This window comes from Ursus maritimus, unplaced genomic scaffold (assembly GCF_017311325.1).
Source record: "Ursus maritimus isolate PB19 unplaced genomic scaffold, ASM1731132v1 scaffold_24, whole genome shotgun sequence".
Taxonomy (NCBI): Eukaryota; Metazoa; Chordata; class Mammalia; order Carnivora; family Ursidae; genus Ursus; species Ursus maritimus.
The window spans coordinates 18,539,962-18,550,087 of record NW_024424897.1 but is presented as its reverse complement, the minus strand read 5'-3'; the positions used below and the strand labels follow the sequence as shown (position 1 = coordinate 18,550,087).

Below are 10,126 nucleotides of genomic sequence, written 5' to 3'. Positions count from 1 at the left end.
TCTTTTGGGGGTACGAATCAACACCTTCATTGTACAGATGAAGAAACTAAAGTCTTAGGCTAAACTTGACCCGGGTCGCACAACCAGAAAGGACTGGGTCTGTTTCCAAGGACCCTGCTGTTTACTGCTCTACTGTATTAAATAATACCTTCTAGAGTAGTTAGGTTAAGTGAGATAAGGTGTGCAAATGAATGGCATGTAGTAGGTCTTTAATAAATGGTGGTTCTTCTGTGATCTCCCATCACCTTTGGAACTCAAGGCTTCCCCATCTCCCATCTTGCCCTCTCTAGGAAGCTAGGCAAAGGGCGGTGACAAAGGTGGCCTTGAGTCAGGAGTTTTGGCCCTCCCCCATTAGTGTCCATCTGATATACAAAAGTTTTAACATGCAAGATGCATTTTCAAGCCCTATTATCACCAATTTCCATCCCTAATCCACCTACCTGCCCTTCCCCCCACAGAAATTCTGGAGCCTCATACATGAGTAACAATAGGCTGACCTTTCTCTAGTCCAGAGGAAGACAAAGGGCCAGCCTTGGTGCTACTTAACCTGAACACAATTCAAAACCATTTCCTTGCCCTGCAAAAGACATCAACTTCCTAATGTTGGGTGTATAGTAGTACAATCATCATAATAGGAATAAATACACTGCTCCCTCTTAGTTGTGTTTTTTCAGAGAACTTTCAAGTCTGACCCTCACAACGAGTCACATGTAACTGCCGCTCCACTTTTTATATGGCATTGTGATTATAGGTTTTCATATATGTGACTGCCAGGTACTGTTAGGAAAAGCTTCCTGGAGGAAGTGAAAAAATCTGAGACCTAAAGGACAAGCAAGATCTCTAAAAGGAGAGAGAGCTTGATTTCAAGGAACATAAAATAGTTCAGAAATACTATGAAATGGAGTTGTGGGGGTAGGCTGCTAAAGGTTGTCTTGCTAGAGCCTAAGCAAACTTTGAAAGACCTAGAAAATGTAGGCTTTCTCCTTGGGGCAATTGAAAAATATTTAGCAAGGGAGTGAAATGACATTTATATGCAACTTCCGTTCCCCATATCTTTTTAATTAGTGAAATTAATCTCTTTCCAAGAAGAACCATATTTACATTCTCATTTTCATCCACCCATCAGAAAACTCTCCAAGAACAAAGTTGCTTGAGGTAGGAACTGGAGAGTCACTCATCAACAGTCTCCTCCCACCCCAACTCTGCCTCTAGGCAGGACCTCGCCTAGAATAGCTGAGGTTTCTATTTTTTGTGTGTGTTCCTCGAGAGGATTATTCCAAATTTTGTCGTGGGTGTGCGCCCCTCCTCTTCCCACACCAACCCAGCCACTACCCTCAGGGTTTACCTGCCCAGCGGGGTTTTGGAAGGCAAGAAAATGGAAGGGGGAGGGAAAGCAAGCTTAGAAGTGGGAGGAAGTGTGACTTAGATTGCTACGCGTAAGAATTCGCAAGTGTGTAGGGAAGACTCCTCAAAATTAAGAGGCTTATCTGTCAGCTTCCAAATCAATAACGGAAGAATTCGGGCGGGAGATTCTTGGGCTGGGGTAGAACGGCATGGACTGATTAGCGGTGTATGCAAATTTAGGGTCCCGCTTCAGCGCCGACCGGTGATGCCTGGCTCTTCTGATGAAGGAGTGCCCGTAGCCCTCTCTCCAAGAAATCTCAGAATATCTTTGGAGGGTAGCGGTACAGGAGAAAAGAGGTCTGGTCTGGAAGGAATCCTGACGTTGGAGATTACACATCCATCTTCGCAGAGGCAAAGCAAGGACCCCGGGCGCGTCGCCGACCCGCAAGTTAGTCCTTCCTTTGACCCGGAACAGCAGCGGGAGCCGCTTCTGCGCCCAATGCCCACGTGCCGGCAACAGCGGCCACGTGGGGCTCTGAGGAAACGCCTTCGCAAAGATTTGTCCCCTGCGCTGCCCAGTAGAGAGGAAGGCCCGGGAAGAGCACTGGAGGAAACGGTACCGGCTAGAGGCCGGGCTCGCGCGAGTCTGGGACTGCCGAGGGGCGGGGAAGGGGGCGGGGCCTGTGGCGGCCGCTGGCAGGGGGCGGAGCCTGGGGCTCAGAAAGGTGGGCTTTAGACCGCAGTGGGGAGCCGCTTCCTTGTCTCCGAGACTCCTCGGCTTCCGCCTTAGAGCACATCCCCGCCCGGCCGGCCCCTGGGTCGCCATGGAGTCCACGCTGGGCGCGGGCATCGCGATGGCCGAGGCGCTGCAAAACCAACTGCCTTGGTTGGAGAACGTGTGGCTCTGGGTCACCTTTCTGGGCGATCCCAAGAGCCTCTTTCTGTTCTACTTCCCCGCGGCCTACTACGCCTCCCGCCGCGTGGGCATCGCAGTGCTCTGGATCAGCCTCATCACCGAGTGGCTCAACCTCGTCTTCAAGTGGTGAGACAGCGAAGCCCTCGGAGTCCTGGTCCCCCACCCCCAAGGGCCCTGAATCCTGGGCAAACCCTAATCTCTCCCAGCAGGTGCCTTAAAGGCTCGGACCTCCCCCACCACCCCGCCCCACTGAACCCATAGCTTTAAGACCTCCTCATCCCTACCCCGTGGCCCCTGACTTTTTTCCTTTGAGCATCATTGTGCATCTTGGTCTCAGACCTTAGAGTCCCCATCTTACTCATTAGACCAGTATTTCTCAAACGGGCCTGATCAGAGAAATCACCTAAGGGGCGCCTTTAAAATGCGAGTACCTCATCCCATCTCAGACACACTGACAGAAATTTCAGGGGAGGGGTTGGGAATCTGTATTTTAAGAAGCATCTAGGGCGGCTTAAGTAGCAAAAAGTCCTGCTTCTCAGCTCACTCATTCATCTAGTTATTCATTTATTTGACATAGTTGCTAAGAAGCATGCTTTGTGCCAGGCTTCACACTAGCTGCTAAGGACAGAGAAGCCTCGAAAATTAGGGAGCGTTCCCCGGACCGTGACCAGCAGCATAGAAGCCCTTGCTTGAAAACTTGCGGGAAATGCAAGATCTCAGGCCCCAGGCCAGAGCTACTGAGTCAGAATCTGCATTTTAACAAAGACCTCGAGTGACTGGAGTGCCCAGTAAGGCTTGAAAAGCACTGCCTTCTAGGGAACACTTTCTTCCTTTTCTCCTCCATTCACTAGTAGGCTCTTCACACAGACGTAGAAGCCCGGAATCCCAGGCAGGTGGGTGGGGCCCTCAGGGCTTATCTCTTTGTGCCACCTGTTCTCTCTTGGGTGAAGAGAGGAGCTATGCCTCCCGCTGGGCATGAGCTGCTCCTCCCCTCACCTCAGCCTCTGTTGCCTGATGCCCTGCCTTGGGGGGGGGGGGAGGAAGTTCAGAGGAGACACTTGAATGGGCTGGAATGACTTGCTGAAAAACAAAATAGGACTTACCTTCCCCTTCACTCTTCTCTGCTAGGGTTTCATCCCTCCTGAAAACGGAAAAGCAATGGTCTCATCATTTCCTTTTTGCCTAATTGCCCTTTGCTTTGTGCTCTCTCTCCGCTCAGAGTCTGTGAGCTGTGTGAGCCTCCCCCTCTGTTGCTTCCTACAAGAAGGCCACCCCCTTGGGTAGAGACTTTCCATGCCCCCCCCCCACACTTGACAAAGCACCTGTTCATTTCCAAAGTGTGTTTGGAGCACCTGGTGGTGAGGAGAGGCAGCTCCTTTTCGTGTCCCTCCCCAGCAGCATCTCTTCTGCTCTCCCACCTTTTTCTCTTTCTGGCCATAGCGGCCTAGCCTCTTTGGTGTGCAGTTTCCCAGGGTCCAGCGAAACTCATCTGCTAGACCAGGGGACTTTGAACTTTTGGTCCTCCTTGTTCTTTCTCAGTTTCCTTTGTCCATTTCCCCGTCCCAGTTCCAAACAGGAGAGACTCGTCTAAGGAGTTCACATGTAGGTAATTGCAGCTGGAATTTGGGAAATGGAGAGAGGGAGAAGCAGGAGCATGAGGGGGGGTCTGGGAGCAAAAGAAAAGAGAAAAGAAAGAGGCAGGTCCTGGGCGTTCTAGGAATGAGAAGAGTAGGGCTGGCTCTGCGGCGGAGGGGTAAGAGGGGGACTAATGAGCATTTCAGAGTGTCTCACAATCTGTCTTCTTATCACTTCTTAAAAAATAGCTTGTGTTCTGTTGCAAGGTAAAAAAATCATTGCAAGGTAATGCACAGAATTGGACTCCCTTTCTGACTCCGCCATGCAGGCAGGCCCTCCAGAAGCATCCTTCTGCTCCCCGCCTGTTCCTCTGGCTGTATGTGCATGTAATGTCGTCTTGCATCTGTTCTCTTCTAGGTTTCTGTTTGGAGACAGGCCCTTTTGGTGGGTCCATGAGTCTGGGTACTACAGCCAGGCCCCAGCCCAGGTTCACCAGTTCCCCTCTTCTTGTGAAACTGGTCCAGGTGGGAAGCCCCAAACCTCCCTGTCCCAGTGTGGTTAGGGTTTGGTGAGTGTTTCAGAGTACTTTTCAGCCGGGGTGGCCTAACCAGAGGCCCAGCCTCTCCGTTACTGACCCAGAGAACAAGGAGAGCCTGGGAAGACTGAGTTGAATTCTGGGAGGAGAACACCCATGTCAGAGTACCAGCTGCCCATGTTGTTTAGAGTAGATCCAGGAGACACAGGGCATAGCAGAAGCCTGGAGAGCAGTGGCCTCAGGCAGGGGTAAAGTAGGCTGCAGGGCGGAGAGAGCCACGGACCAGTTCAGGGCCCCAGCGGGGGGGGGGGGGCAGTTGGCGGCGTGCAGTGACAGCTGTGTTCAGCTATCGCCAGGGGCTCCTGAGTTCCCCTCTCATCCTCTCAACTCAAGCTTCTGGATCCCCTGGCAGGCAGCCCTTCTGGACACTGCATGATCACGGGAGCAGCCCTCTGGCCCATCATGACGGCCGTCTCTTCCCAGCTGGCCACTCGGACCCACAGGTACACCTCGGCACTGCCTACCGATGATGACAGAGGGGATGGTGCCCTGGATCCAGCAGCAGGGCAGCCTGGGAGCTGGAGTTCTGGGGACCCTGGGCATTTGGTCAAACCATGAAGTGCTTGGGTGTTGAGGGAAGCCAAGCTGTGTATGGACACCCCCTGAACCATTTGCTTTTCTCTGTAGCCCCTGGGTGAGAGTGATACCTAGCCTGGCTTACTGCACCTTCCTACTGGCGGTCGGCCTGTCCCGGATCTTCCTCTTAGCACATTTCCCTCACCAGGTGTTGGCTGGTCTAATAACCGGTGAGCAACTGGGGCCACAGGGTGGGCCTAGGGGGTGCCACTGGCAGTGGGAGGACCGGTGTAGGATCTTCCCATTGTACAGCGGACCCCACGGCCCCCTCATAGCACAGTCAATTCTGCCATGCTGCCCTATAGCTCAGGGGGCTCATATCCCCAAACTCCTTGAAGCTGCTGTTACCCCACTTCCCTAGGTGCTGTCCTGGGCTGGCTGATGACCCCCCGGGTGCCCATGGAGCGGGAGCTAAGTTTCTACGGATTGACCTCGCTGGCCCTCTTGCTGGGTGCCAGCCTCATCTATTGGACCCTCTTTACACTAGGCCTGGATCTTTCTTGGTAAGTCCTCCTCTGAAGCTTGGGCAGGCTGGGGCCTGTTCTGCTTCGCCCATGCCTAGTCTTCTGGGTCCCTGGTTTGCTGTAGCTAAAAAGGTTTGCTGTTCACAAACATAGACTCTCCTGGGGTCACAGCAGAACATGGGGGTAGACCCCAAAGGAGCTAAGAGCCATTGGCCCTCTTGCTTCAAGGGGAATGTCTTTCCTGGCAAAGACCCCTCCTCCCCATAGGTCCATCAGCCTGGCCTCCAAGTGGTGTGAGCGGCCCGAGTGGGTGCACGTGGATAGCCGGCCCTTTGCCTCCCTGAGCCGCGACTCTGGGGCCGCCCTGGGTCTGGGCATCGCCCTGCACTCTCCCTGCTATGCCCAGGTACGGCGGGCATACCTGGGTCACGGCCAGAAGATAGCCTGCCTTGTGCTGGCCATGGGCCTGCTGGGCCCCCTGGACTGGCTGGGCCACCCCCCTCAGATCAGTCTTTTCTACATCTTTAATTTCCTCAAGTACACCCTGTGGCCATGCCTCGTCCTGGCCCTTGTGCCCTGGGTCGTGCACACGTTCAGTGCCCAGGAAACACCACCCGTCCGCTCTTCCTGACTTCAAGTGTCTCCTGTTGCCACTTGCTCCCCCCCGCCGCCCAAAGCCAACACTCCATGACCTCCACACTCCGGAGGGCAGCCCCATCCCCTTCCAGCTCCCAACAGGCCCTGCTCATCCTCAGTCTCCCACTGTTCCACCATCTGGTCTTAGCCCCAGAGAAGGGCCTTCTCTCTTCCCAGAAAGGCTGGTCGTCCTGCCTTCCCCGCCCTGAGTCCCCAGGGAGCTAAGGCAACGTCAAGACCAGTGGGCTCCCGTAACACTGTGAGGGGCTCAGAGCAGCCCCAATAAAGCCCTTGAACACTTCTGGATTCTTTTCTTGCCTATGTGCACATTTCCACTGAACTTGCCTGTGTGCGCCAGTGAGACCCTTGCCAGGCCACCTGTTGTGCACCCCCCCCACCCGTTTCTACGGAGACCTTCTACCTGGGCCCTCTCCCCAGCATCGCCACCTAGGCCACAAGAGAGGCCCCATGAGATGCTGTGGCTGCATTTGGTGAAACCCCGTCTCTAACCTATGAGGACAGAGACTCCACTCCCTCCCACCCCAGCCCCTTATTTCCTAAACTGGCTAGTCCAGGGACTGGAGAAAAGAAGAGCAGTTTTTTTGGCCAAGATGGGGAATGAGAACCTCTACTCCATTTGGAAACCCAGAGAAGAGAGACATCAGCCCCAGAAGGCACTGCCAGAAACAAGTTTATTTACATAAGGACTCACAATGTAACAGATTACAAAATACTTAACTGAAATCCATATCCAGGGAGACAAAGCAAGGAGTAGGTTTACATGAGAACCAGACCAGCCATGGGGAGAGGGAGAGCCCGGAGCTGGGGCTCAGCATGGGGAGGCTTGGTACACTGGGCCTAGCCCCATCCGCATCCCCCAGGAAGATCTAGAACACACTAACAATACACAAGACACAGCACACAATGAACCAGTGGTGGTGGGACTCCTGCCCCTCTCCTGGCTCCCTCAACCCTACTCAGGCCCCCAGTAGGATAATAAATATGTAAACAGATTGGTGAGGCCCTCAGGATGGGGTGGAAAGAAAGTATATGTGGCGTTGGAAGGAGGAGGGAGGAAGACTCAGCCCCCTGGGAGCCGCTTCCCATCTTTGGTTTCTTACAGGCTAGACAGCATTCCCTCGAAGACTTATGAGCCCCCAACCCCAGAAACAGAGGGCTAGGCTGGGCTCCTGGGAAAGAGAGAGGGTGGTGTCCAGCCCCTCCTGATCTTAGCTCCCTTGGGCTAGTGACCAGCAAAGGAAGCCCAGGAGAAGGGAAGCTACAGCTGAGGGCAGATTCCAGGGTTCCTGGGTTCTGGCCCTGCCCCTTCTAGAACCCCTACTCTCACCATGCCCGGGCTTCACAGTAAAAGGCCCAAGGAGGGAGGTGGGCCACTGACTCTTCTCATGGCATGCTGGATGGCTGGGGAAATACGGTCCTGAACAGCAAGGGGGCTCTCACCAGCCTGGAGTCCCCCAGCAGGGACCACCTCCCCCTCCCCAGGCTGTGCCAGCAGAGGGCCAGGGAAGCCAACGGAGTAAGGCAGAGAGCAGGCCTGCTTCTGCAGCTCCTCCTGGTCCCTCAGAACCCAGGAGTCCAGCCCCATCTCTCCCCATACACTTTGACCCTCTCCAGCCCCTGGGAAGGGAAAACAGGCCCAGAGGAGTGTGAAGCAAGACAGCCCTGCCCACAGACCACAGGCCCACCTCCTAGGGCACAAGCCTTCCCCTCAGTGCTGAGGCCAGGAGAAAGGAGGAAAAGGGGTCTTTGCAGAGATGGTGAGGACAACAAAGAGGGAAAAGGGTGGGGAATCACAGGGTGGGAACCCGTCTCCCCTCCACTCTGTATCTTACACTGTAGAGCAACCTTCCAGATCTTCCCCTGAGGTCGGAGAGGGGAGGAGGGTGAAATTAAGGCATTTCCCCCCAAGTCAGCTGAAGGCAAGGCACCGAACTTCCTGTTCCCTCCTCTCGGGGGGACCCCAAAACCAGATGGTTCTATCTGGGCCCCCATGCCCACCTCAAGCTGGCCTAGGCTCCAAGGGGGAAAAGGACAGAATGCAGGAAAGTGGGCACGGGACACAACATGAAGGAGGGGCTGGAAAGGGGACCCCCCACACACACACCTTACAGGGGGAGCAAACTTCTAGAATGGAGACGTGGGCCACGCTGCGGGAAGTTGGGGGGGAGGCCTGAGGCAGCTTAGAGGAGCAGGGGGGCAAGGCTGAGAGACCCACACGGCACACGTTGTTGAATGTGTGACTTTTTGTTTTTAATAGAAAAAATAAACAAAATCACAATGATGAAGCCCAGAGGGATGGGGGCCAGGGCGTCACAGGGCAGGCTCCTGTTCCATGGGCTCCTCTGTCGGCCTGTGGGAATAAGCACAGGGAGGGGGCATTGAGGCGGGGACACTGGCACCGGCTTGGGGCGGGCAGAGGTCAGGAAGGAACCTTACCTGGGGCTGTGCTCCCGGGCTGCAGCAGCCTGGGCCTGCTCGGCCCCCACCGACAGCAAGGCCATGGCGCTCACAGTCTCCGCCTCCTCCGTCTCACCCGCCTGGGCCTCCCGCAGGGAACGGCCAAGACCAGCGGCGAACCTCTGGACGCAGCTCCAGTGTTTGCCTGTGGACGAGGGGCAGGCAGGGGTCAGGGAGGACAGAAAGCCCCATACTACATCCCCAGCCCTGGCAGGCCCATAAGCTTCTGCCCCCTTGGCACGCTGAGGTCTGAGCCTCTCTGCCTGTCCCCCACGCACTCTGGATCTCGATGACTTTCTCTAGCGTGGCCACTGCGTTGATGTTGGGCTTTTGTTGCAAGACTGCCTCGTCCAAGGGCTGCAGCTGGCAGGGGAAAGAAGAGAAGGCTTATGGTGGGGAGCGGGTGGCGGTGCCTGGCCCTCTAACCACCCCATTCAGCCCCAGACATCTCCCATGACAGGGGCGAACTTAGCTTTCTGGAGGAGCCCTGGGTCAGAAAGCCCTCCCCGGCCAGCAGCTGTCTTTAGGACCCGGGAAAACATTGCCACCTTCTTGGTCAGTGCTGCTTGATCAAGAAAAGGGCCCTCCCTTACTAGCCTCTCCCCGGCCCCTCAGCCCCAGTGCCTCCCTGCACCCTTTACCTCCACGCTGAGCAGAGCCGAGACACAGGCCTCAGAGGCATCACAGATGGCGGTCAAGTCATGGCCTCCCTCCAGGGCCAGCACCACCCGGCCCCCTGCCAGCGTCATCAGCTGCCTGGTCAAGTGGCCAAAGCCTTTAGGGATGGGTGAAGGGAGGAAAAAGAAAGAAAAAAAATCAAGAGAAGGTAAGGAAGGAGAGAAAAAGAAACACAAGAGGTGGAACAAATAGCACAAAGTAAGATGGCGGATTTGAGCCCAAATACAGATCCATAATAAAATCCAGTATCAACGGACTAAATGCTCCGTTAAAGATAAAACGGAATAGATGGGCTTAAAAAAATGCCAATTATATGTCATAAAGAGCACCCCTGGAACACAAGGGATCAACAGGCTCCATCCCTATGACTCTGGGAGGAGATACACCCTCTGCTACCCCACACCCGCCTGCTTGCCCCCCAGGTCCCAGGTTGGCAGAGGGAGAGTGGGAGGCTCCTGCCAAGATGATTCCAAGTTTTGGACCTGCCCCCCAGCTTCCGTCCTCCCTCCCTGCAATACCAGTCTACTCCTGCTCCGTGTCCCCACTCAACCCCATCCTCACTGCTCCACAGCCTTCCTCAATCCCCCAGCAGCTCACATCTGGCGGTGACAGAGTAGCCACCCAGTGGAGACAGGTGTCCCTCAACAGCATCGAACCCGGCAGAGACCAGGACCACGTCAGGTGAGAACTCATGGGCAATGGGCATCACCACTGTCCTGCAAAAGGAGGGCCCAAGCTGACCTGGGTGGGTGGCTAGGCCAGGCCTCACCTCACTCTGTTCCCCCCAGAGACAACCCCCTCCACCCACACCAAACTGAGTGCCTTCTGCCCCTCCCATGGCAGGGCCCAGGGGGCTCCCACCCC

At 55.3% G+C, this 10,126-nt stretch overlaps 2 protein-coding genes across 7 annotated transcripts in view; one reads left to right on the top strand and one right to left on the bottom strand.

Annotated features, from left to right (window-relative positions):
- Positions 1-2,031: 2,031 nt before the first annotated feature.
- On the top strand, positions 2,032-9,951 carry G6PC3 (glucose-6-phosphatase catalytic subunit 3). Of its 4 annotated transcripts, none has more exons than XM_040640544.1 (6): positions 2,041-2,386; positions 4,253-4,359; positions 4,783-4,873; positions 5,058-5,176; positions 5,368-5,509; positions 9,834-9,951. In XM_040640544.1, exons 1-6 carry the CDS (start codon positions 2,169-2,171, stop codon positions 9,877-9,879), a joined length of 723 nt encoding a protein of 240 aa, XP_040496478.1. In that variant the 5' UTR covers positions 2,041-2,168; the 3' UTR covers positions 9,880-9,951. The 4 variants fall into 4 exon arrangements, with proteins under 4 accessions (XP_040496479.1, XP_040496478.1, XP_008691756.2 ...); XM_008693534.2 differs by lacking the exon at positions 9,834-9,951 and adding an exon at positions 5,738-6,407 and having other exon boundaries at positions 2,045-2,386; XM_040640543.1 differs by lacking the exons at positions 2,041-2,386; positions 9,834-9,951 and adding exons at positions 3,608-3,862; positions 5,738-6,407.
- HDAC5 (histone deacetylase 5) overlaps positions 8,360-10,126 on the bottom strand; it is a 35,777-nt gene continuing 34,010 nt past the window's right edge. For all 3 annotated transcript variants that reach the window (XM_040640540.1, XM_040640541.1, XM_040640542.1), the window contains 5 exons: positions 9,860-9,978; positions 9,226-9,359; positions 8,863-8,947; positions 8,564-8,729; positions 8,360-8,477 (listed from right to left, as the gene is read on the bottom strand). In XM_040640540.1, the coding sequence (XP_040496474.1) occupies positions 8,438-8,477; positions 8,564-8,729; positions 8,863-8,947; positions 9,226-9,359; positions 9,860-9,978 (544 nt within the window). In that variant the 3' untranslated portion in view covers positions 8,360-8,437. The remainder of the gene's footprint in view (positions 8,478-8,563; positions 8,730-8,862; positions 8,948-9,225; positions 9,360-9,859; positions 9,979-10,126) is intronic.